Raw genomic sequence first — 26,556 nt, 5'->3', positions numbered from 1 at the left:
GTGTACACTGAGGTGTTGTTGGTTGTTAGAGGTGTTGTGAGTGTATGTGGGACGCTCATGTTGTGGTCGGATGGTGGTTACTGCAAGCAGGAGGTGCTCATGTGGGCGTGTGTGTGTGTGTGTGTGTGTGTGTGTGTGTGTGTGTGCGCGCGCGCGCGCGTCTGTAACACACTATCATTGTGTTTGATTATATGAGGTAGCGAGTGAGTGTGTATGTATGTGTGCATATATATGTGTGACTGGCTAGACACGTGTAATTGTAATGAAATGGCGGATTGTGTCGATGTATGTATTTCAGGACGTAGGGTTGTAGGTGTAGTGTGTGTCAGGACGTAGGGTTGTAGGTGTAGTGTGTGTCAGGACGTAGGGTTGTAGGTGTAGTGTGTGTCAGGACGTAGGGTTGTAGGTGTAGTGTGTGTCAGGACGTAGGGTTGTAGGTGTAGTGTGTGTCAGGACGTAGGGTTGTAGGTGTAGTGTGTGTCAGGACGTAGGGTTGTAGGTGTAGTGTGTGTCAGGACGTAGGGTTGTAAGTATACAGATGGAGGGTCAGAAGGAGAGCCGGTGGTTCTCTAGCTTGATGCAGTCCTGGTTAACAGTCTGCTGGAGGCACGAAACTCACCTCTGGGAAAACATCCTTTGTACATATTCTGAGCTGTGGTGTGTGGCGGCAGCTGTGGTGTGAGAGGCTGGTGTGTGGCGGCAGCTGTGGTGTGTGGCGGCAGCTGTGGTGTGAGAGGCTGGTGTGTGGCGGCAGCTGTGGTGTGAGAGGCTGGTGTGTGGCGGCAGCTGTGGTGTGGGAGGCTGGTGTGTGGCGGCAGCTGTGATGTGAGAGGCTGGTGTGTGGCGGCAGCTGTGATGTGAGAGGCTGGTGTGTGGCGGCAGCTGTGGTGTGGGAGGCTGGTGTGTGGCGGCAGCTGTGATGTGAGAGGCTGGTGTGTGGCGGCAGCTGTGATGTGAGAGGCTGGTGTGTGGCGGCAGCTGTGGTGTGAGAGGCTGATGTGTGGCGGCAGCTGTGGTGTGAGAGGCTGGTGTGTGGCGGCGGCTGTGGTGTGAGAGGCTGGTGTGTGGCGGCGGCTGTGGTGTGAGAGGCTGGTGTGTGGCGGCAGCTGTGGTGTGAGAGGCTGGTGTGTGGCGGCAGCTGTGATGTGAGAGGCTGGTGTGTGGCGGCGGCTGTGGTGTGAGAGGCTGGTGTGTGGCGGCAGCTGTCATGTGAGATGTGTGTACATTCAGTCAGGTGTATACATTGAATCAGGTGTATACACTCGGTAAAACAGTACATTTTCCAATATATGAAAAGGATATTTAAAACGACAGGTAAATATATGCTTAAATATATTAATATAATGACTTGCCAGGTAGTACATCACAGGTCAGTGTGTGGTACAGATCCTTGGGGAGTGCCAGGTGTGTGGAGGGAAGCATTGAGTCATGCATACCTGACACACACACACACACACACCTCTACACTGCACTGACACACATAATCACTGAATACCTTCCACATACTCACACAACATGCTGCATTCCCACATACTCACACATGCTTCATTCCTACGAATGTTGAATGTTACAACTATGGTGTGTGTGTGTGTGTGTGTGTGTGTGTGTGTATCCCGGGCAGGCTAGGTGGCATCATCATTAATTTAGCTGCCAGTATCATCTTTCCTTACCGATGGAAATACATAATCTTTTTCTCTGCAGCTTTTCAGTGTGACATATGTTTACGACAGTCAGTGTTGCAGGTGTGTTGGTACTCATGACAATCAGTGTTGCAGATGTGTTGGTACACATGACAGTCAGTGTTGCAGGTGTGTTGGTACACATGACAGTCAGTGTTGCAGGTGTGTTGGTACTCATGACAATCAGTGTTGCAGGTGTGTTGGTACACATGACAGTCAGTGTTGCAGGTGTGTTGGTGCATATGACAATCAGTGTTGCAGGTGTGTTGGTACACTTGACAATCACTGTTGCAGGTGTGTTGGTACACATGACAGTCAGTTTTGCAGGTATGTTGATACACTTGACAGTCAGTGTTGCAGGTGTGTTAGTATACATGAACAGTGTAGACACACCTGTGCTTCCTGTATGACCTGCTTGTTAATAGTTAGTGTCTCTGCTCTCAGAGACGCTCAGCCAAACACCTTTGCTCGCTCCAAGATGATGCTTTCTTGATCTGTGTGGCCACATGGAGAAGTGCTTCGATCTCCCGCCTGTGATGCAGACATGTCTCACGTGATATGAAGAACTAACTCCAGACAACGAGGAACCTTTTGACGTGTCGCCTTACAAGCCACAGTTCTCCTGATACAAGTACCTGAGGTGCCACAAGCCAATAGGTTGATCACCGTCGGTGGTAACAGTATTCACTGTCATGTCTGAGGTTCATTATAATGCCACGAGAGAAATGTTTATATCAAATGTGAAAGATAGAGAGGGTCATCTACATGGCGATCTTGGTTGAGGAAACGTTATGTTGGGGTGAAGGAAGGTGCCCGTGTGTCATGTTGGTCACCTCGTGTTAGGAATACTTTAATGTTAACTTAGTTAAGTCGTATAGTGAAGCTGGACCTCACTATATTCACCATCTGACCCAACAAACTCTTTCTTGCAGCACAGTGATGCCCAAACCCGTCAAAGGCAGAGTCTCTCAGGACTCGTGTGTGTGTGTGTGTGTGTGTGTGTGTGTGTGTGTGTGTGTGTGTGTGTGTGTGTGTGTGCAAGTTAACCATTTTAGGTTCACAAGATGTCTATATCATGTGTGTACCTTTACATTTCCAAAATACCATGTCTCTCCCATGTTACACATCCACCATGTCGAGAGCACATCAGACTGATGGTTGCTCGTGTGGCAGGTGTGGATCTGACTGATCCATCAGTACACCTGACTGATCCATCAGTACACCTGACTGATCCATCTGATCCTGGACGTGATGTGTCCCTCTGCCTTGCTGTGATGGTTGGCGGCCGCGTCCAGGTCGTGTGAGGTATTAGCAGGTATTCATGGTCGTGCGTGGCAGCTGCTGATGTGTTCACAAATGTTACAAGTGTCTGATATAGAACTATCCATAGGCATCCAGAGAAGTGTTTAGCATTCTTTACATCCCTGCAAGTCTCTTTGAAATTTGTAGGCGTTCATGACAACGTAAAGAACTCGTGATTAATCTTTAGCTGTGTATAGAGCTGTTCGTAGCCATCTGTGGGTGCTAACGGAGGTCCCTGGGCGTGGTTGGTCCACTTGCTGCTGGAGTTGGGGTGACGATTACTTGCCCACCAACTGGACGGAGGCGACGTACTCGTCCACCACGTCGACCAGGAGCAGGTCGTCCAGACACTGACGGAACACCAGGTTACCATAGCAGTTTTTCCTGGAAGGAGACGAGGGTGAGTCTTGTGCCGCCACACCCTGGGAAGACTGGACACTTGGTCCTGACCGACACACCCTGGGAAGACTGGACACTTGGTCCTGACCGACACACAAATGAACATTTAAACTCAAACTGAATATAAAGAAAAATTATGAAAGCAGCTGAAGGCAGGCATAAAAATAATTAAGAAAATGATACTTGTTTGAATGAAAGAATATTTGATAAAACGTATCAAAAGAAAATTATAATAAAATTAGTAAAGAAAATGAGGTAGTAATCAATAAAGATTTGATAGATTACCATGATGACCACTGACCCTGAGGGCGACCCTTGACCCTGAAGGTCATCATCACTGGAGCATGGCCCTGATGGCCAAGTACAGGTCCACATCCAGTCCAAGGGAATCCACACACATGGAGAAAACGTCTCTGGCGAAACAGTTCTCTCTGGTCGAGTGTAAAGATAAATAGGTCATAAGGTTCAGCAACGGAAACAAACCGGGGCAAATTAAGGGGATAAACACAAAGTGATGCTTATGACAACTGGAAAACTAAATCTTTAACTCAAAAGGAAAATAATTAACAAAAATATAGTCAAATGATAACAGTTCCAAGATGTAGGTAGATAGATCTTGGTTGTAAGAGCAAGAGTACATATGCACGGTGAAGGAGGCATCCTAACCCATCGTTGTCAGATCATGGAAGCACTCAGTTAGTTGATGGAGATTAAGGAACTCAAAAATGGACCTGGAATATAAATAATGGATGATAATCTTAAAATGATAAGATATACAGTGATAATTAAATTGTTAGATATACGTTAATGGCTAATGTACGTTAGACAGGAAGTCCGCTCCATATATATAATGAATGTATTGATGACAATAGTTTCTCTCAGAAAAAGTTTAATAAAAGGTAAACAATATATATATATATATATATATATATATATATATATATATATATATATATATATATATATATATATATATATATTGCCGTGACTCCGCCTGTTTGGGGTTACCCTACGACCAAAAAGTCATCTCAACTGAAATAACTTCAAACTTCAAGAGTCATCATTTCCTTGCTACTCAAAGTAGCGCAGCCATGAAGCTGCAGGAGCTCTTGGATAATGGATCCTGGAGCGACTCCAGGATCCATCAAGACTGGAGTCCTGAGGTAATTATGAAGAGATACAATGTATGATTAACTCCAGTGAGATTCGAACCTGCAATAAATGTGAGAGAGGACACTGACCTGCAGCCGGTAGAGACGTAATGTTTCCTGTACAGGTTGTAGCAGTCGTCACACACCCTGTCCAGCTTACTGAAGAGCGACCGGTCGTATACTCCCTTACACGACTGGTCGAACACTGCTCTCTTGTTGACGCTGTGCTCGGCTGCTGCGTCCAGGGCCGTCGTGGTGGACGATGTGTCCGCTGAGAACAGCTTTTCCATCCTGGCCATGCCATCGGTGGACCGGGCCCGCACCACACTCACCACCACCACCACCACCACACACAGCTGTCGACAGGTGGACGTAGTGTTAACCACCCAGCAACCTTGACGTGAGAAACAGCTGTATTGACCCAAGACAACACTAGAAAGTTGAGGAGTCACAGGTATGATACAGATGTGGCCTCATGTTTCTTCATGGACACATTTACTGTTCTTTATTTGTGTACATGGCGTAGATGAAGGTACTGCTTGAATATGCAGATGATACAGACAGATGTCATGATGAGGCAAGTGAACAGTAAGGAGGAATGCGTGTACTTACATGTGGACATAAGCACATTGGTCTGACACCTGGTTGAGGAAGTTCAACCCAAGCAAATGTCATTTAATGAGGCTGGGACAGAGTGACAGGAGGCCTTAGTATGACTATTATCCAGTAAGAAATAAGCTTCACGAGTCTGTGTGTGAGAAAGACTTGGAAGTCGACATCGTCTGTAACTTATCGCCGAGTCCAGTATTAAGGTCATAGTGAAGAGACAAACTTTCTGCTGACAAAATTCAACAAATTCTTCATATCTTACATAAGATCAAAATTAGAACATGGTTCTCAAGTTTGATCACCGAGCCTAGAGCACAAATAACTAATAGAGAAAGTCCAGAGGAAGGCAACAAAGATGTACCAGAATCAAGAGAGCTAAGTTACACGGGAAAGCTGGAAGCTTTGAAGTTGCCCGGTTTAGATAAGAGAAGAGTGAGGGGTGACCTGATCACAACCGTAGAGTTTTTGAATTTGATCTGCGACGTGGACAGTTCTTGAATCAGTGCAGGGATAGACAAAGTAGAGGACATAGCCTGAAATGAGTAAGAAACTTTTTAAAAGGACGATAAGAAATAATTTTATAGTATGAGAATGGTGGAGGAATAGTACAGAGTGACTGAGGACATGACTAATGTTAACACCATTGATGAACCTCAGAAGTTGTATGGTAGTGGAGAGTGTTCATGAGATGGTACCTCACGAGTGTAGAACTCCCTCCTGTGCAGTATCAGAGATGGCACTTTACGAGGGATAATATTATAAACTTGTTTAAAGAATGAATGACAGTATGATAAGAATTATCTATATCAACTTTATCTCTGTACACAGGAGCACCTTACTACCTACCACTACTCTCTCTAGCGGCAAGAATTAGATTCGTTTTTTCCATTGATTCTTCCCTTGTCAAATGCCCATAGTTGTGTACTGCTCTGTACGACACAATCTTCCTTCATGACTATTGTCCTGTTGGCAGATGTGCCGGAGGGAGTGGTGGTGGGGAGGAGCCTTCTGCTGCACTATCCGGTGTCCATACATTTATATGAGGATTATAGGATACTTATTCTATCCTCCAGCGGATAAACTCACCCTAGACAACCAGAAAATTTGTCATCCGGGATTCCCATGTAACATTTCCCTCAAGAAATAGATGTAATGACATGATCTGTTGTACTCATTGACACGTTTACTTGTGGTTCAGGTTAACCTGTTAAAAGTGTAGTGTGGTTACTGTTGGATCATAGGTTGAGTGTGGAAATAAGTGTTACAGGTTATTACTGGTAACGAGAACCTCTGCCTGGAGGAGTCTGGTCGCTGTCTGTATCACTGTAGGGCAACTGACCCAGTACGTGAGGATTACCTGGCACGTGGTACGGTCAGAGGGAAGATGGGCCTCACATGCACTGGAACTGACTCCTGGAAGATGGAACTGACTCCTGGAAGATGGAACTGACTCCTGGAAGATGGAACTGACTCCTGGAAGATGGAAATAATCTCAAGTTTACCTCTCACACAACCCCTGGAGTTGGAGGGTATGGCAGACCTGCCACACTGCATGACCAGCCAGGTCAAGCACTGCTGGAGGTAAGGGAGCGTCCTGGCGGGAACTGGTGCATGTGACACTTGTGGTCGGTCACGTGCCGTAGTGTTGACACTCACCGTTCTGTAGGCGATCATAACGAGGGTTGGGCTCCAGCAAGACTCTGACGTAAGCAGCAGCAGACAAGTCGGGGAGACCCAAGTTGTGCTGGATCTTGATGTGGACTGAGTGTGCCACAACCGCTGCCTCCCTGCCTTATATACCGCCAGTGTGTAGTGATGCCAGGTTGTCGTGGGTCATATTTGTTTCTCTTCATTCTTAATCATTTTCCATCCTCTTGAAAGTCTTTACTCAGTATAAGCACGAAGCTTTATGCATCTACAGATCTGGAAGTTTATTTAGCAAGTTTATTCAGCAAGATTGATGAGTAGAAAAATAAAATGGAGTTTTGGCAAACGTTTGTGTAGAACTGGTGCGTCATGGACCTTGTTTGAGAGGTCATATTAGTTTGATTGTTGAGGGAGAAGGATGGGGTGGCCAGAGGAGGGGCGGGGGATGTCGTCTGGATAGCCACAGCGATGGAGGGGCTACCACACTCTTGGTAAACCTACATGTACGCTACAACACGTGTAATGATGACACCAACTTCTCCAGAAGAATGAAACATCCGTGAGCCGCGTCTCCACACAACACATCCTGGAACCCAACACCATCAATATGACCATGAAAACCTAACCTAACCTAACCTAACCTAACCTAACCTAACCTAACCTAACCTAACCTAACCTAACCTACAGAAACTGAACGAGTGTTGACTGTAGTGGATCACGTCGCGGTCACTACGCCTGGTAACCTGCAGACAGTTGTACTGACGCCAGGTCGTAACTCTCTTGTTGTCGTGTTTGAGAAAATGGCTGATGTTTATGGCACCGGTTATGCCTGGACCTGGATGTGGCCTTTCCAACGTATCAGCAGAGGTCTTCACCACGGATGAAGACCTTCATGAGAACCATGTGTTGTGTGTGAGAACCATGTGTTGTGTGTGAGAACCATGTGTTGTGTGTGAGAACCATGTGTTGTGTGTGAGAACCATGTGTTGTGTGTGAGAACCATGTGTTGTGTATGAGAACCATGTGTTGTGTGTGAGAACCATGTGTTGTGTGTGAGAACCATGTGTTGTGTGTGAGAACCATGTGTTGTGTATGAGAACCATGTGTTGTGTGTGAGAACCATGTGTTGTGTGTGAGAACCATGTGTTGTGTGTGAGAACCATGTGTTGTGTATGAGAACCATGTGTTGTGTGTGAGAACCATGTGTTGTGTGTGAGAACCATGTGTTGTGTGTGAGAACCATGTGTTGTGTGTGAGAACCATGTGTTGTGTGTGAGAACCATGTGTTGTGTATGAGAACCATGTGTTGTGTGTGAGAACCATGTGTTGTGTGTGAGAACCATGTGTTGTGTATGAGAACCATGTGTTGTGTGTGAGAACCATGTGTTGTGTGTGAGAACCATGTGTTGTGTATGAGAACCATGTGTTGTGTATGAGAACCATGTGTTGTGTGTGAGAACCATGTGTTGTGTGTGAGAACCATGTGTTGTGTGTGAGAACCATGTGTTGTGTGTGAGAACCATGTGTTGTGTATGAGAACCATGTGTTGTGTGTGAGAACCATGTGTTGTGTGTGAGAACCATGTGTTGTGTATGGATCATGGTCGAGTAGTAATGTGTTGATGTCTGTTGTAGGTAGGTAGATACCTTCCCAGATTTTCTCTCTGTCTCATCTCACTGGTGTAGGTAGGTAAGGTCGCTGGTGGCAGCGTCTTCCAATGTTCTATACTTAATCATCAGTTCTGGCAGACCTGAACATCATCATATGCAGGTTTGACCTCGGATTCCCGTCCTCCTGTTAGCTGCTCTTATTAACTGACACTTAACACCTGATGGCTATGAGGAGTTGTTTTGGATTATCTCTTGCCTTATCCACAATATTTATTGCTAATTTCTCTTTTCCTTCTTCCTTATCCTACTATACTCATTCCTTGCTTTCTTATGTTTTCTGAGTGTTGTCTGGTCGTACAGCCTCCTCTGTATCGTGTATACTATATTCCCTAACTATTCATGTTACACATCTCTTATTGAACCATATCTCGCGTCTTCATCTTTGCCTCTGGACTGTATCTGAAGTTAAAGGTTCCCATGTTGCTGCCTCGTCATTGTAAGTCTCAGAGAACCTTCCCGAACATTTACGTGTATCATGAACACTGAACTACAGTACCCGCTTTATGTTGCCATTGAAACTGTGTGGCTTTTAAAAGTTTTCAGGATTACATCTCTGGCAATATGGTTTCATGTAAGTTCTTTTCTTATCCTTGTGTACCATATTTTCCCCCTTTTTATCAAGGTTTTTCTTTCTTCCACGAATAACCAAACGCATCCATACGCTGACGGCTCAACACCTCATTCCTCCACATCCTTAATATCTGCTCCACTTCTCAGTCGATCTTCATCTGGTCTTGAGGGAAGCAACTTTTTGAGTAAACTCAGACCGGATCCATTTTGTGCCCATCTTTGTATGCAACATTCCTTACAGCTTTCCTCTCTTTTGATGGATCTGTAATTCCACCACTTGACTCACTAAACATACTTGGTATTACTGTAACATCTGCCTTATCTTAGAAAACCTCACAGTACGGCAATGAGTAAGTCTGGGTGTCCTGTTTAGATGTCGAAATTTCTTTTGTGAACAGTTGCTCCGTTTATACAAGGACTGATCAGTCCTTGTATGGAGTACTGCTCTCATATTTGCGTTGTTCTAGCTCCGCATCCTTACTATGGTAAAGAGTTGAGTCTTAAGGCGATCCGACTTATGAACATTCTCAGGCTAACTTCACAACTCGACCCATTCGCCCTACGTCGCAGTGGTGGTTCACTTGCCCTCTTCTCAAGGTATTACGTTGGTTTTTTGTTGGCAGCTTGTGTGTCCCATCTTTAGCTACATTGCTCGATATTCTTTAAGCTTCTGCGTCATATGACTACTATGTGGTCGTTGGCAACTCAAGGGTGGGCCGTTCTTATAACTGTTTCTTCCCTGCACCTCGAAGCTTTGGAACTCTCTACCTTGTCATGTCTTCTGGCACGTTTAAAAGACAGTTTTTTTTCACTTCCTGCAAAATTGTTAAATACTTTCTCTTTTTCCTTTTCATCATCAGCTTCATCATATATCAAGTCAAGCCCGGCCTTGATGTGGTGTTCATGACTGAAGCCTGTTAAAAAAGATAGATGTTACCGGACTCCACCCGCTCGGGATTACAGCTTGCGTAAAATGTCATTTCTGGTGAGGCTGTACCACGGTCAGTGTTGTCAGGTGACGAAAAAGAGCACAGTCTCGTCATGGAGATTCTCGCCTCAGATGAGTACAGTCTGCCCCTGCTACTGTGCGTAGTGCAAGCCGTTGGACGAGTGGCCTTACCTTTACCGCAGAGTTCAGGAGTCTATGCTCGTGAGTCTCCTACAGCGCTCATGAAGCTGGCCACGTCCACAGGTCATACAATGCTGTGGTGTTGTGCGGGCAGACGTGCAGGACACTCGAGCAGCGGGTCAGCACCAGCGACGTACATACACAACACCTGTCGTCTGTACCAGTCTGGACGATCAAGCCCAAGACTTGGACATGAATGATAAGAAAACAAACGAAGATAAAAAGGAGAGTAATATTCCAAGTGTTTTTTTATGAAGAAAATCGTAAGATTACAGAAAGGGTGAGGGACGGGAGAGAGGCTAGGTGGTGTAGGAGGCTGTACGGTGTGGCCACGCCGCTGGGGAGGCCACAGTGTGGTATGGCCACTTCCCTCCTTTATTATTACTGACTGCCTGCCCACCGTCCACAGACCTGGTGGTATCCACTGTGGATGTCGTCCACCTGGTGGTGTCTGGGGTTACCACTGGCCACCTCCAGTGTGGATGTCTTGTGGTCGGTGAGTGTGGTGTAGCCGCCACGGGCGTCTGTTGTGTAGAGATGGGCTGTCATGAGGGAGCCACCAGCGGCTTGGTTGACCGTCATGCTTGGCATCTGGACATATTGTTATCATGAGAACCTTACCATTGGTCGGCACGTGGCATCGAACCTGGGTCCCCATCAGCAACCCCGTCATGGTAGCTACGTTTTCTTGTGTTCATTGTACGTCAGGCCCGCCTTGTGTACAGCTGAACATAATGACATCTTTAATGTCCGCCGAGATTAAAGAAATTTTGTTTGTCGTTATATTTAAAGTATTCTACAGTGTCGAGAAATTGCCAGAAGAAGAGTTGTGAAACGAGCTATTCTTCAGACGATATCACGAGAAACTTGTGGAATTGTACAGGAAACAGCAAAACGTTATTCACAGATTCTCTGTATGTGTGAGAATATGATCGTCTGCTGTGCTGCTCAGCGCCGCCATCACCAGGGTAGACATGACCTAACGTGACATGACGTCATGACGTAACGTGACATGACGTGACGTGACATGTCGTAACGTGACATGACTGACGTAACGTGACGTGACGTGACATCTCATCTTGTGCGGCACTACAACATGCCTCCCATGACAGGTCGTGGGCAGACGTCATGCATTAGCTTGTAATGTTGGAGGGATCTCGTAGGTAAATGCATCACATTACATTATGATGTCACCTGGCACCACTTCACCCGCTGAACTCGTGCCATCTGGTGAACAGATGCAACACTAAACTGTTGTCGTCGGAGTAACATATCCCATGCTTCAATGTTCAACATGTCAAGCATTATTAACATATTTCACTTAACATATCAAGTATAACTTCAACGCCATGTTGGGACATATTCAGCGTGATATTCAGTGTATATTGTACAGTAGCCATATTGTACAGGAGCCATATTGTACAGTAGCCATATTGTACAGTAGCCATATTGTACAGTAGCCATATTGTACAGTAGCCATATTGTACAGGAGCCATATCGTACAGTAGCCATATTGTACAGTAGCCATATTGTACAGGAGCCATATTGTACAGTAGCCATATCGTACAGTAGCCATATTGTACAGTAGCCATATTGTACAGTAGCCATATTGTACAGGAGCCATATTGTACAGGAGCCATATTGTACAGTAGCCATATTGTACAGTAGCCATATTGTACAGTAGCCATATTGTACAGTAGCCATATCGTACAGTAGCCATATTGTACAGTAGCCATATTGTACAGTAGCCATATCGTACAGTAGCCATATTGTACAGTAGCCATATTGTACAGTAGCCATATTGTACAGGAGCCATATTGTACAGGAGCCATATGACCAACACTGTTATCTAATCTTTTGTCACGTGTCAGAGCCACGTGCTGCAGACCAGGCATTAATACAGCACTGTAGGTTCCACCATCCATGATATACACACAGGGGCAGCAGACCCGTGCTCAGGGCTAGGGTCTTCCCTGACACAGGGGCAGGAGTCCCGTGCTCAGGGCTAGGGTCTTCCCTGACATAGGGGCAGGAGACCCGTGCTCAGGGCCAGGGTCTTAGTATGTACCTTCTAGGTGTGGTGGTTTGCATGAGACTCTCATATTGACGTAGGTGTCTATGAAACAAGTTCAACTTGATATTTTACCAACATAAAACTCTTGAGGGCGTACATTATAGGTGACCCCACATGACCCATCTACTTGTTTATCGTTCTAATTTTTGGTTAGAAAAATAAAATTTTTGGTCTGGCATCAGACGTATGTAGGGAGGAAGCTGTGTCGTCGTATCAGTCAACTATGGACACACATCAATACACTCTCCATCTTTTGATTAAGTTTGTCTTGTGAATACTTGTTTTGTGTGAGTGTATGTGCCTCAACGTAGAGTGTGTAGCTGCCTGGCCATGTGCAATAGTAGTTTAGAAGCCAAATATTTTGTTCAAGTTATATATGTTATAATTACATGTCAACGTGAAGATCTACACCTTTGTTTGTACACAGGAATGAAGTTAGAAATATCTGATTGTTTCCGCAGGAGTTATGCCGCGGGAGAAGGCAGTTCCACCTGTCAGCACAAGACCTGACCATCAGGATAGATAGCAAGGTAATAATATTATCTGCCTTTCTGTTAGTAAAGACATTTTTAAGATTCCTGTTAACTAAAGTGTTAGACTCTGTTATATTTTGCGGTGTGGAAGAAAACCTTGTGTAGATACTGCTTAGCTAGGCTTTATTACCGAATAAATAATCTCTTAGCAAATACCCAAACCTCACGTCTCATAGAAAAATACTTTACTTACTTATTGTATGACTAGAAGTGAAAGTCTTCTTGTGAGAGACTAGAGTAATACTGTTTCCATGAACCACATACCCCGTACTGATTACACACATACACGCTCATATATATATATATATATATATATATATATATATATATATATATATATATATATATATATATATATATATATATATTATCCAGTACAATCCTTCTCTTTGAAAATTTCTGTCATATAAACTTCACACGTGTTGTGCTTTACTGTGTTACATATTGGATATACAGAGATTCCCTGATGGGGTAGTAGTGGGACATAATGGGGTAGTAGTGGGACATAATGGGGTAGTAGTGGGACATAATAGGGTAGTAGTGGCACATAATGGGGTAGTAGTGGCACATAATGGGGTAGTAGTGGGACATCAGAGCGGTAGTAAGGGGTCACAGCTGTTGGTCAGCACCCAGTGGACCTATCATCGCCTGCATCCACATCACTGCATCTCGCATGTGCTCGCAAGTTGCTTGAAGACTCTCCACGTGTTTGCTCCTACCCTGAAGAAGGGAAGGTGTTGGCTACTGTCGTGGGGAAGCCAGGCAGACACATCTGCATGTTCATCCCTCCTGAAGACAAAATGTTGCTTCCTGTCGAGACGTGCTAGAGGTTGCGAGCGTCAGTCATCGTGTATGATGGTTCGTACATGTTCCACGTGCGAGACATTAGCCAGCGAGAGAAGTGTGTAGGCTTTCACTTGCGTCGTGCAGTTCCACGACTATACCTTACGTCAGCTGAATATGGTAGACGTTTATGAGCAGCCACAGACGTTGTGAGGCGTTGGTAGGTGGTGGTGGAGGTCCCTGGGCGTGGTTGGTCCACTTGCTGCTGGAGTTGGGGTGACGATTACTTGCCCACCAACTGGACGGAGGCGACGTACTCGTCCACCACGTCCACCAGGAGCAGGTCGTCCAGACACTGACGGAACACCAGGTTACCATAGCAGTTTTCCCTGTGTGCAAGACGGGCGTTACTCCCAAGTGGTGACGACACTAACCTCGGTAATCAAACGTAACATTACCAGGACTGATCAAAAGATAGTAACATATTTAATCGTGATTGTAACTGAGAAAGTAATAAATAAAGTGTTTTAAAGAAATGTGAAACAAATATCTAGTTTCTTGAAACGTAAATTAAAGACAGCTGAAGGTTGTAAATGAAACTCAATGAAAAATACTTTGGAAAATAACGGAAACTTAGTAACCAATAATAACAGAAACTTGGTAACCAATAAGGAAGATCAATCATAATGATAATTAAAATATCCAGGTAAATGATTAACCAGTTTTTACAGAAAAGTAATATGTGATAGATTACCATGATGACCACTGGCCCTGAGGGCGACCCTTGACCCTGAAGGTCATCATCACTGGAGCATGGCCCTGATGGCCAAGTACAGGTCCACATCCAGTCCAAGGGAATCCACACACATGGAGAAAACGTCTCTGGCGAAACAGTTCTCTCTGGTCGAGTGTAAAGATAAATAGGTCATAAGGTTCAGCAACGGAAACAAACCGGGGCAAATTAAGGGGATAAAATGAAGAGCTATCAACAAATAAATGTAGAAATTATAAAACAATATTAAAAAAAGTTTTAGAAAAAGTGACACGCGAAGACACTGGACAGTAGGAAGGTATTTCCTTTATATATAAGTTAAAGAGAAGTGTGGAAGAGAAAATCAAACGTTGGATTTTGAAAAGTAAAAAAAATCAGTAATACTCAGGGAAGGTCATGCATACAACCAAAACAATAGTGCATAAAAATATGAGATTAAGGTTTTTAAACAAATTGAAGCAGACTATAAATAATGTGTTTAATCATTATAATCAGAAGTAACTCAGTGGTAAATGAAAGAGAAATTAACAACTGAATCAAAATGAAATCATAAGCAGCACAGTAGAGGCAGTGAGGGAGGTGTGGTGTGGTGTGGTGTGTGGTGTTGTGTGGTGTTGTGTGGTGTGGTGTGGTGTGGTGGAGGGTCCTCACCTGCAGCCGGTGGACACGTACGACTTGCGGTACAAGTTGTAGCAGTCGTCACACACCCTGTCCAGCTTCTGGAAGAGCGACCGGTCGTATACTCCCTTACACGACTGGTCGAACACTGCTCTCTTGTCGACGCTATGATCAGCTGACACGAGACCCAGGGGAGTGGACGAGGACGACGAGGACGACAGAAGCTTCTCTAGGCGGACGAGGCCGCTGGACGAGCGACCTGTTACACCGGACGACATGAGGACCATAGTCACCACCACGATCTTGGCCAGCCACATCTGTAGGCAGGTGTAAGGTCAACCTTCAACCACAGCACAGTAGAAAGCGAAGCTAAAAGTTTAGAAATTAATTGTAAGAGGTTGTGAGAGGTGAGGGTGTCGTGCATACTGAGGTGCCATACTGTCCTGCTGAGGTGGTGGTAATCCCACACTAGTGTGTCAGTGTGTTCCTCTATGTGGGCCGGACACGCTGGCAGTGCTGCACATACAGGTATGTACTGTACTGCTTACCTGGCTGGGTGGCGGCGGAATGGATGAAGGCAGCATGTATGAATATGTACATGGGTATATATGTATATGTCTGTGTATGTATATGTATGTATACATTGAAATGTATAGGTATATATATGTGCATGTGTAGGCGTTTATGTATATACATTTGTAGATGGGTGCGTTGGAGCCATTCTTTTCGTCTGTTTCCTTGCGCTACCTCGCTAACGCGGAAGACAGCGACAAAGTATAATCGATGAATATAAATATATATATAGTAGTGTCATTAATGATAAAGAGAATGCTTATCTACACAGTAATTGATCTCTCCTTCACCTGGCAGATATATGGAGTGTATGTTTGGTGTTTTTGATTTGAATAATGAGATAGTACCTCATTGATTTTTATTGTTAGGTCAAGATTGAAGTGTTAACACACAGCGAAATGATGTTCACATCATGTGTTTATCTTTGCGTGGGTCAACAGGACCCCATGACTGGGTGATGATAACTTGCATGGGTCAACAGGACCCCATGACTGGGTGATGATAGTTTGCATGGGTCAACAGGACCCCATGACTGGGTGATGATAACTTGCATGGGTCAACAGGACCCCATGACTGGGTGATGATAGTTTGCATGGGTCAACAGGACCCCATGACTGGGTGATGATGACGTATCAGGTCTCAGGAGCCGCCATGAGTACGGAGGGTTCTCACAACCTCCTCACGAACTGTTACCCTGACGGAGGGCACATGTAGACGGCCACCTCCAGCAGTGGAAGACAGTGACAGCCTCACAGACACTTGTTGTCGTAGTAGGTCTTCCAGAGAGGTTTAGCTAAGATTTGCATCACTGTTGTAGGATACTAGGGTCACAATCACTGTTGTAGGATACTAAGGTTACAATCACTGTTGTAGGATACTAAGGTCACAATCACTGTTGTAGGATACTAAGGTTACAATCACTGTTGTAGGATACTAAGGTCACAATCACTGTTGTAGGATACTAAGGTCACAAGCACTGTTGTAGGATGCTCAGGTACCAGCTCGTGTAGGTAGTGAGGGTTAAGGTACGACGGAGTCATGGCTTACCGTTCTACATGTGATTACGTGGAGGGTGAGTGGGTTGGATGACGTAAGTGATGGTCAGTACAGACAGTCTGTATAGCAGTTGTGGGAGGCAGCCATGTGAGTAGGGCTGCCGCTCTCCACTGAGTGTTCCTGCCTCTTATGTACCTGCTATCACCGCCCGCTACAAGGCAGTCAGGTAATTAACTCTATAGAGAACAAGTGTACGACTCCAGTACCTGAAGTTTTGGCTGTGCGACACCAGACTCAAGCCACCCTTAGGATGCCTCCAACATCGGTACAAGACCCATCGTAGCTCGTGACGTGCCATCATGCTGGCAGTGTGGTGCCTCATCTGACGTCCACCCTCACCAGCACCCAGCCTCCGGTGCCCACACCATCTCTTACTTCTCACTCTGCCACAACTGCCCTCACCTTCCCCACTATAATCCTACACCTGCAGTGCAGTGCCCCTGGCATATTTCACCTTACGTACCTTAGTAAAGCACTGTGTTGTTGTTGTTGTTGTTGATGATGAACGTGTTTCCGTGTCAGTCTCCCAGATAGACTACTTCTGCAACCCAACGAGAACACTCGCTGAATGACCAACACTGGCCTTCGCCCGCTTTATATATCCACGAACACCAGCGGCCCTGAGTCGAATGACCCCCGTCATTTCCTTTAGTGTGTGGAAACTGAAAGCAGCATTAATGGTGCTTGGAGGCAGACAATAACCCTTGATTCTGGATGAGGGTGTGATGATCTGCGACCACACTCAGGGAAACAGCTTCCAACACGAACCAATAAAACAGAAAATAATAAGATGAATATAAAATATCGCAAAATGATATGCAAGAAGTGTTCTTGGAGGTGTGTGAACAATAAACAGGAGAGTAGTCTGAGTGGGCTAGGGGGCTGGGGCTGGGGCTGGGCTGGGGGGCTGGGGCTGGGGCTCAGTGGTTGGTTATCCTTGATATCGTCGTCATGAGCAAAGGTGGAGCAAGCGGCTGGAGGTGTGGTGGTCCACGAAAGTCGGGATGATGGAATGATTAAGACATTGACTGGATAATCACTTTGGATTGATTAGCGGAAAAATAGATTTGTTTGAGGGAGATGCATTAGTTTGAGGGAGATGGATTAGTTTGGAGAGGATACATTGATGGAAAGGATGTGTTGATCAGAGGCGACTGGAGTGATACAAACTAACTTAAGATTGGATATTGTGTTGAGAGAGTAGCAGATGTGAGGTTCATGATTGGATATTGTGTTGAGAGAGTAGCAGATGTGAGGTTCATGATTGGATATTGTGTTGAGAGAGTAGCAGATGTGAGGTTCATGATTGGATATTGTGTTGAGAGAGTAGCAGATGTGAGGTTCATGATTGGATATTGTGTTGAGAGAGTAGCAGATGTGAGGTTCATGATTAGATGGCATTGGTAGGTAGGAGGGTTGTGCTTGGGCAGAGGGGGAGCCAGCTGCCTGGGGAGTGGTGACTGACTGCCTGGGGAGTGGTGACTGCCTGGGGAGTGGTGACTGCCTGGGGAGTGGTGACTGCCTGGGGAGTGGTGACTGACTGCCTGGGGAGGAGGCAGGGTGTTGATGACACAGGTATCCCTCGTCATGACCAGCAGGATGGGTCTACTGTATTGTAGAAGGTGGTCACACGTCGCCAGCATGTTGCTCTCTCTCTCTCTCTCTCTCTCTCTCTCTCTCTCTCTCTCTCTCTCTCTCTCTCTCTGCAGTGAGCGCCATATGCCAGTCCTTCCTCTCTGCAGTAACTTAGGGTAGTTAGCGATAGGTAGGTAGGTAGGTAGGGAGAGCGAGTGTAGCAGGTTATGCTACACATTACCACATGTTTTGATAAACAGTAGTCAGTTGCAGACCTTCATGAAGAGAGTAAATGTTAATTATGATGATTTTCATCATGATAATATTAACATGATAATCTTAATGAGGAACAATATCAGTAGTGTAATAACAATACTGATATTGTATCGGTTAGGGTTCCTGACCGTGGCGCAGTCCCGGGTCGGCCAGGGTCGAGCGCATAGCTTCGAATCCTGGTTACGGCATTCGGCCCACAGTCAACCCTGCTGTTTATCCACCCCTCTGGGTTGGTCGATGAAATGGGTACCTGGTTAAGGCTATGGTGTGTATATATATATATATATATATATATATATATATATATATATATATATATATATATATATGTGTGTGTGTGTATATGTATAATTAACCGCCGTCTCCCGCGTTAGCGAGGTAGCGCAAGGGATACAGACAAAAAGGCCCCATTCGTTCATATTTAGTCTCTAGCTGTCATGTGTAATACACGGGAACCACAGCTCCCTTTCCACATCCAGGCCCCACAAACCTCTCCATGGTTTACCCCAGACGTTTCACATGCCCTAGTTCAGTCCATTGACAGCACGTCGACTCAAGTATACCACATCGTTCAGTTCACTCTGTTCCTTGCACGCCTCTCACTCTCCTATGTGGTCAGGCCCCGATCGCTCAAAATTTTTTTCACTCCATCCTTCCACCTCCAATTTGGTCTCCCGCTTCTCCTTGTTCCCTCCGCTTCTGAGACATATATCCTCTTTGTTAATCTTTCCTCACTCATTCTCTCCATATTTCCAAACCACTTCAACATACCCTCTTCTGCTTCCCGAGCCGTACTCTTTTTATTACCACACATCTCTCTTACCCTTACATTACTTACTCTATCAAACCACCTCACACCATATATTGTCCTCAAACATCTCATTTCCAACACATCCAATCTCCTCCGTTCAACTCTATCTATAGCATACACACACACTCACACACACACACACACACACACACATTTTTTTTTTCATACTAGTCGCCATTTCCCGCATTAGCGAGGTAGCGTTAAGAACAGAGGACTGGGCCTTTGAGGGATTGTCCTCACCTGGCCCCCTTCTCTGTTCCTTCTTTTGGAAAATAAAAAAAAAAAAGAGAGGGGAGGATTTCCAGCCCCCCCCGCTCCCTTCCCTTTTAGTCGCCTTCTACGACACGCAGGGAATACGTGGGAAGTATTCTTTATATATATATATATATATATATATATATATATATATATATATATATATATATATATATATATATATATATGTGTGTGTGTGTGTGTGTGTGTGTGTGTGTGTGTGCTTATATGTATCTATATGTGTGAGTGGATGAGTCTTTTTTCGTCTGTTTCCTGGCGCTATGTCGCTAATACGGGAAACGGCAATTAAGTATAAATGTATGAAATAATAATGATAATGATAATAAAAATGATAATGATAATAATGATGATAATAATAATAATTATGATAATGATAGAAATAATAATGATAATGGCAATAATAATAATAATAATAATAATAATAATAATAATAATAATAATAATAATGATAATAATGATATTAATGATAATAATATTATTATTATCATTATATCTTTGGTCAAGTAAGGTGTCATGCGTGGGTCATTACTCAAACATGTGACCCAAACCCAACCTTTGTTATGGTAGTAACATATGTGTCCACCATGCAGTCATGACTGAGGATGGTGAGGGTCATGTGAGCCTGGGTGTCCACCATGCAGTCATGACTGAGGACGGTGAGGGTCATGTGAGCCTGGGTGTCCATCATGCAGTCATGACTGAGGATGGTGAGGGTCATGTGAGCCTGGGTGTCCATCATGCAGTCATGACTGAGGATGGTGAGGGTCATGTGAGCCTGGGTGTCCATCATGCAGTCATGACTGAGGACGGTGAGGGTCATGTGAGCCTGGGTGTCCATCATGCAGTCATGACTGAGGACGGTGAGGGTCATGTGAGCCTGGGTGTCCACCATGCAGTCATGACTGAGGATGGTGAGGGTCATGTGAGCCTGGGTGTCCATCATGCAGTCATGACTGAGGATGGTGAGGGTCATGTGAGCCTGGGTGTCCATCATGCAGTCATGACTGAGGATGGTGAGGGTCATGTGAGCCTGGGTGTCCATCATGCAGTCATGACTGAGGATGGTGAGGGTCATGTGAGCCTGGGTGTCCATCATGCAGTCATGACTGAGGATGGTGAGGGTCATGTGAGCCTGGGTGTCCATCATGCAGTCATGACTGAGGACGGTGAGGGTCATGTGAGCCTGGGTGTCCATCATGCAGTCATGACTGAGGACGGTGAGGGTCATGTGAGCCTGGGTGTCCATCATGCAGTCATGACTGAGGATGGTGAGGGTCATGTGAGCCTGGGTGTCCATCATGCAGTCATGACTGAGGACGGTGAGGGTCATGTGAGCCTGGGTGTCCATCATGCAGTCATGACTGAGGATGGTGAGGGTCATGTGAGCCTGGGTGTCCATCATGCAGTCATGACTGAGGATGGTGAGGGTCATGTGAGCCTGGGTGTCCACCATGTAGTCATGACTGAGGATGGTGAGGGTCATGTGAGCCTGGGTGTCCATCATGTAGTCATGACTGAGGATGGTGAGGGTCATGTGAGCCTGGGTGTCCACCATGCAGTCATGACTGAGGACGGTGAGGGTCATGTGAGCCTGGGTGTCCACCATGCAGTCATGACTGAGGATGGTGAGGGTCATGTGAGCCTGGGTGTCCATCATGCAGTCATGACTGAGGATGGTGAGGGTCATGTGAGCCTGGGTGTCCATCATGCAGTCATGACTGAGGATGGTGAGGGTCATGTGAGCCTGGGTGTCCATCATGCAGTCATGACTGAGGATGGTGAGGGTCATGTGAGCCTGGGTGTCCACCATGTAGTCATGACTGAGGATGGTGAGGGTCATGTGAGCCTGGGTGTCCATCATGCAGTCATGACTGAGGATGGTGAGGGTCATGTGAGCCTGGGTGTCCACCATGCAGTCATGACTGAGGATGGTGAGGGTCATGTGAGCCTGGGTGTCCATCATGCAGTCATGACTGAGGATGGTGAGGGTCATGTGAGCCTGGGTGTCCATCATGCAGTCATGACTGAGGACGGTGAGGGTCATGTGAGCCTGGGTGTCCATCATGCAGTCATGACTGAGGACGGTGAGGGTCATGTGAGCCTGGGTGTCCACCATGCAGTCATGACTGAGGATGGTGAGGGTCATGTGAGCCTGGGTGTCCACCATGCAGTCATGACTGAGGACGGTGAGGGTCATGTGAGCCTGGGTGTCCACCATGCAGTCATGACTGAGGACGGTGAGGGTCATGTGAGCCTGGGTGTCCATCATGCAGTCATGACTGAGGACGGTGAGGGTCATGTGAGCCTGGGTGTCCACCATGTAGTCATGACTGAGGATGGTGAGGGTCATGTGAGCCTGGGTGTCCATCATGTAGTCATGACTGAGGACGGTGAGGGTCATGTGAGCCTGGGTGTCCACCATGCAGTCATGACTGAGGATGGTGAGGGTCATGTGAGCCTGGGTGTCCATCATGCAGTCATGACTGAGGATGGTGAGGGTCATGTGAGCCTGGGTGTCCATCATGCAGTCATGACTGAGGATGGTGAGGGTCATGTGAGCCTGGGTGTCCATCATGCAGTCATGACTGAGGATGGTGAGGGTCATGTGAGCCTGGGTGTCCATCATGCAGTCATGACTGAGGATGGTGAGGGTCATGTGAGCCTGGGTGTCCATCATGCAGTCATGACTGAGGACGGTGAGGGTCATGTGAGCCTGGGTGTCCACCATGCAGTCATGACTGAGGACGGTGAGGGTCATGTGAGCCTGGGTGTCCATCATGCAGTCATGACTGAGGACGGTGAGGGTCATGTGAGCCTGGGTGTCCACCATGTAGTCATGACTGAGGACGGTGAGGGTCATGTGAGCCTGGGTGTCCACCATGCAGTCATGACTGAGGATGGTGAGGGTCATGTGAGCCTGGGTGTCCATCATGCAGTCATGACTGAGGATGGTGAGGGTCATGTGAGCCTGGGTGTCCATCATGTAGTCATGACTGAGGACGGTGAGGGTCATGTGAGCCTGGGTGTCCACCATGCAGTCATGACTGAGGATGGTGAGGGTCATGTGAGCCTGGGTGTCCACCATGCAGTCATGACTGAGGATGGTGAGGGTCATGTGAGCCTGGGTGTCCATCATGTAGTCATGACTGAGGATGGTGAGGGTCATGTGAGCCTGGGTGTCCATCATGCAGTCATGACTGAGGACGGTGAGGGTCATGTGAGCCTGGGTGTCCATCATGCAGTCATGACTGAGGACGGTGAGGGTCATGTGAGCCTGGGTGTCCATCATGCAGTCATGACTGAGGACGGTGAGGGTCATGTGAGCCTGGGTGTCCATCATGTAGTCATGACTGAGGACGGTGAGGGTCATGTGAGCCTGGGTGTCCACCATGCAGTCATGACTGAGGACGGTGAGGGTCATGTGAGCCTGGGTGTCCATCATGCAGTCATGACTGAGGACGGTGAGGGTCATGTGAGCCTGGGTGTCCATCATGCAGTCATGACTGAGGATGGTGAGGGTCATGTGAGCCTGGGTGTCCACCATGCAGTCATGACTGAGGATGGTGAGGGTCACACTACTCATACATCTTCAGGCAGTCTGTACTGCTGCCTTAATGACCTGTTGACCTGGATGACCCCCGGGGCGATTGCTTGCTCCCACATGGCCGGTCTTGGTGTTCATTGCCTGGTATTGAGTTATATGTGGCAGAGTTACCACAGGTGTAGGCCGTGTGGCCGGCCAGAGTGGCCGGTGTCAGGGAGGCTGTACAGTAGGGTTGTGTGTGAGGGAATTCCCACAAGATGGTTTCCCGCCACCACTCACAACAGACCACTTAGACGGCGCCTGCCCGCCCGCCCGCCCGATTGATTGTGACGTAGCAGTCACGTGACGTATTCCCCTCAGTGTAACGTAATCTGCAGAATCCTTTAATACGCCAGTGTCATAATGTCTTCGCAACACACGTTCGTGTCTCCTGCTAGCCATGTGAGGGAACCCCAGGTTAAGGTGGGGGGGTGTCAGCTGGGAGGGTTATTACCACCGCCGTCTTCGTCAGGAGTCGAGTGCGATGCGAAGTGTTTTTCCTCCTGTCTTGCATCATATCTGAAACCCTACTTGGAACTTCCAATAATATCGCACCATTACACAGCGCACCATTACACAGCGCACCATTACACAGCGCACCATTACACAGCGCACCATTACACAGCGCACCATTCCCCGACGTAGGAAAACATAACTGCGTATCAACGTGTTGACGAATGCTTAAGGACATGTCGGTCACATGTTGTGGATATAGAATACTTAGGTCTGCTCCCGTCTCACTGCTGGAGGGGGGAGGTGTATAGCAAGGTGCTGGTGCTGGAGGCGGGAGGTGTATAGCAAGGTGCTGGTGCTGGAGGGGGGAGGTGTATAGCAAGGTGCTGGTGCTGGAGTCATGGTCGAGCATAGATAGATGTGTCATGTGGCCGCTCTTCACCAGAATAATGACATCTGGGGTGGCCATTTGGCGCCCACCTTCCCCGGAGCTCGAACACCGTCCCGCTTGGCTCCTCAGCTGAGCACTAACGTAGAGTGCAGGAGGTAACACACATAAGGTTCATATCGATGTGGCCACGACCAGTATGATGGTCAGTTAGGCATAATCATTCATTACTGGTCCATCTGACGCATTTAACGAGAAATTCATCATTTATGATTAACCTAATTGCGTCATCTACACACACACACACACACACACACACACACACACACACACACACACACACACACACACACCGGTACTCTCTGAAGATGTGTGTGTGTGTGTGCGTAGCTCTGTCTCGTGGCTTGCTTGTTTGTTTGTTGTTTGCTTGTATTTCTTTTTCCTTGTTTGTTTGTCTATATGATTATTTTGTTTATTTTCCATCTTATAGTTTATGGTTGATTTTGTCTGTCTTTGTTTATTTGTTCTTTTTTTTCGCTAGTCTTCTTCTTCTTCTTCTTCTTCTTCTTCTTCTTCTTCTTCTTCTTCTGTAGATCTCTCTCTCTCTCTCTCTCTCTCTCTCTCTCTCTCTCTCTCTCTCTCTCTCTCTCTCTCTCTCTCTCTCTCTCCCCGTACAGTACACACACAAGATGTAATATGACTATACAGATGATGATTCTGTAACTGCAGAGTGACGTCGGTGATTGCTGGGAGATATATGATCCAGTGTGAACATTTCCGCATCACGTACTGTGAAGCCACGTCCGGTTCATCAGTCTGTATTAGTGATGTGCGAGTGACATGACTGAACAGCTTGGCACAAGTTGTTGACCACTGGCTGATGACGTGTGTCAACACAATATTGTGGTAGGGTACCCCCGTCGTCGCCACACGTCACATGTGTTATGTGACGTATGTCTGACTGCAACACTGTGACGAAAGCACAGCGCTCCGTGTCCAGCCGTCTTCACAATCTCTGATATTTCGTTTCTTCTTCACTGGCGCCACATATCTGCATGGGATATTTTGATTATGGTTGTGAACGCTGTATAGATCATGATGTTACGGTGGTGACAGAACTTACGATGGTGGTACACGTTATACATGGTAAACAACTTCACTGGACGCATATGCAGGATACACAAGTGAGAGTAATGTATTACGTGGAAAATTATCCTCGTATGAGAGGAGTAAGATGTGTGCGTCTGTGAGCGTACGATTCTGTGAAGGAAGCTGATAGGATTGGCTCACACTACTGAAACTTGACATGTGATTCAGTTTCGTCATTAGTAATTTATTAATTACTGAGTTTCATGTTGTAGATAAGAGATGAATGTAGTTTTTTGCTCCTTAATGTAAGATTAGTAATCAGTGAGATCTGCCGAATATGATATGAATGAATGAGATTGTGTGAGTCAGTTATATAGGCCAGTGTTCACATGGTACTGGTGGCATGTTACCTACTTAACCAGGGTCACCTCAACCATCTAACCAGTTGGCACAACCATCTGTCTTCCTCTCCCGGGCGACAACAGATAAGCAGATATCTTTATAGTTAAGTATACTTAACTTGTTGGATACAAAGCCTGGGCGAAGCACCGGCACATTGTCTCGAACGCACTTCAGGAAGATTTATCTTGTGCCTGGGAGAGTGAGGCTCTCATTGTGGCTGTTCCTGTGTGCAGGTCTAGCTAGCCTCATGGACGAACCTCGAGAGTGTTTAGGGCTAACAGTGAAGTGGTTTCCCAGTATCTCTTATCCTCTCCAGGTCCAGCTAACTAGGGCACGGTTTAGCCACCAGGACCCGGGAACTTCTTGCCTCCTGTGCAAGTCATCTGCCGACGCTCCCGTCCAGCACTGGTGGTGCGCGTTGGCTTCACCGCATCTGGGCCATGCAGGGTAGGATCGTGTATCTGCCTGACGTCAGCAACAGGATCAGCTACCTGTGAATGTCGTATGCTCGCTTGTATGTGTTTGTTTAGTGTCTATTCATCGTCATCAAGTGGTCGAGACTTGATTGTAGTGTTGGTTCGTGTTTTCCTCACCTCCCATGGCTGCTGGACGGGTCTTGAGTGTGTGGTGCTGGCCACCTCAGCCTCTCTGCATCAACACACATTCCTCTGTCGCTCCTTCTCCTCCCACCCCTCTACCTACCCTCTCTCTCTCTCTCTCTCTCTCTCTCTCTCTCTCTCTCTCTCTCTCTCTCTCTCTCTCTCTCTCTCTCTCTCTCTCTCTCTCTAAGACCATTTCATTTTTTATTCTGACATGAGAATTTTGTTTTGTGTTGTGAGACAAGAGAGGCGGGATGTGCCTCAGTTTTGGCATGACGTCAGGAGTTTATGTTACCAACCCTCGTTACCTTCCAGCAACGAACTGTATCACCTGGAGTGTGTCCGCTCCACGGCCAGCCATATATCATCACTGTCCAGGTCTTCCACAACCACTAGACGTCGTCTTTTTCTTAAGGCCAACATTTGTAATGCGTTACAATTTTTTCGTCTGTAGTCTTTGCTGTTGTCACGCCTGAGCTGTGTGACCCATACATACATACATACATACATACATACATACATACATACATACATACATA

The 26,556-nt window shown here is 46.4% G+C and overlaps 3 protein-coding genes across 6 annotated transcripts in view; 1 reads left to right on the top strand and 2 right to left on the bottom strand.

Moving 5' to 3' along the window:
* The window catches only part of LOC139751179 (uncharacterized), a 129,099-nt gene that overhangs the window by 12,929 nt on the left and 89,614 nt on the right, over nucleotides 1–26,556 (top strand). For 2 of the 3 annotated variants that reach the window (XR_011713294.1, XM_071666302.1), the window contains exon 2: nucleotides 12,692–12,760. The exons of the other annotated variant lie outside the window; for it this stretch is intronic. The gene's annotated coding sequence lies outside the window, so the exon portion shown is untranslated. The remainder of the gene's footprint in view (nucleotides 1–12,691; nucleotides 12,761–26,556) is intronic. 3 annotated transcript variants of the gene reach the window in all.
* LOC139751175 (crustacean hyperglycemic hormone) lies at nucleotides 1,316–6,922 on the bottom strand. Its single transcript, XM_071666298.1, has 3 exons — nucleotides 6,797–6,922; nucleotides 4,622–4,887; nucleotides 1,316–3,365 (listed from the first exon to the last, which is right to left on the bottom strand). The coding sequence occupies exons 1-3, from the start codon at nucleotides 6,812–6,814 to the stop codon at nucleotides 3,260–3,262; spliced, it is 390 nt and encodes a 129-aa protein (XP_071522399.1). The 5' UTR covers nucleotides 6,815–6,922; the 3' UTR covers nucleotides 1,316–3,259.
* LOC139751180 (crustacean hyperglycemic hormone-like) lies at nucleotides 12,870–17,184 on the bottom strand. 2 transcript variants are annotated; one of them, XM_071666307.1, is made up of 4 exons: nucleotides 17,029–17,184; nucleotides 14,970–15,253; nucleotides 14,301–14,446; nucleotides 12,870–13,935 (listed from the first exon to the last, which is right to left on the bottom strand). In XM_071666307.1, exons 2-3 carry the CDS (start codon nucleotides 15,251–15,253, stop codon nucleotides 14,350–14,352), a joined length of 381 nt encoding a protein of 126 aa, XP_071522408.1. In that variant the 5' UTR covers nucleotides 17,029–17,184; the 3' UTR covers nucleotides 12,870–13,935; nucleotides 14,301–14,349. The 2 variants fall into 2 exon arrangements, with proteins under 2 accessions (XP_071522408.1, XP_071522407.1); XM_071666306.1 differs by lacking the exon at nucleotides 14,301–14,446.

Source organism: Panulirus ornatus, chromosome 11 (genome assembly GCF_036320965.1).
Source record: "Panulirus ornatus isolate Po-2019 chromosome 11, ASM3632096v1, whole genome shotgun sequence".
Lineage (NCBI taxonomy): Eukaryota > Metazoa > Arthropoda > Malacostraca > Decapoda > Palinuridae > Panulirus > Panulirus ornatus.
The sequence above is the reverse complement of the archived record's forward strand: the minus strand, read 5'-3'. Positions and strand labels throughout refer to the sequence as shown.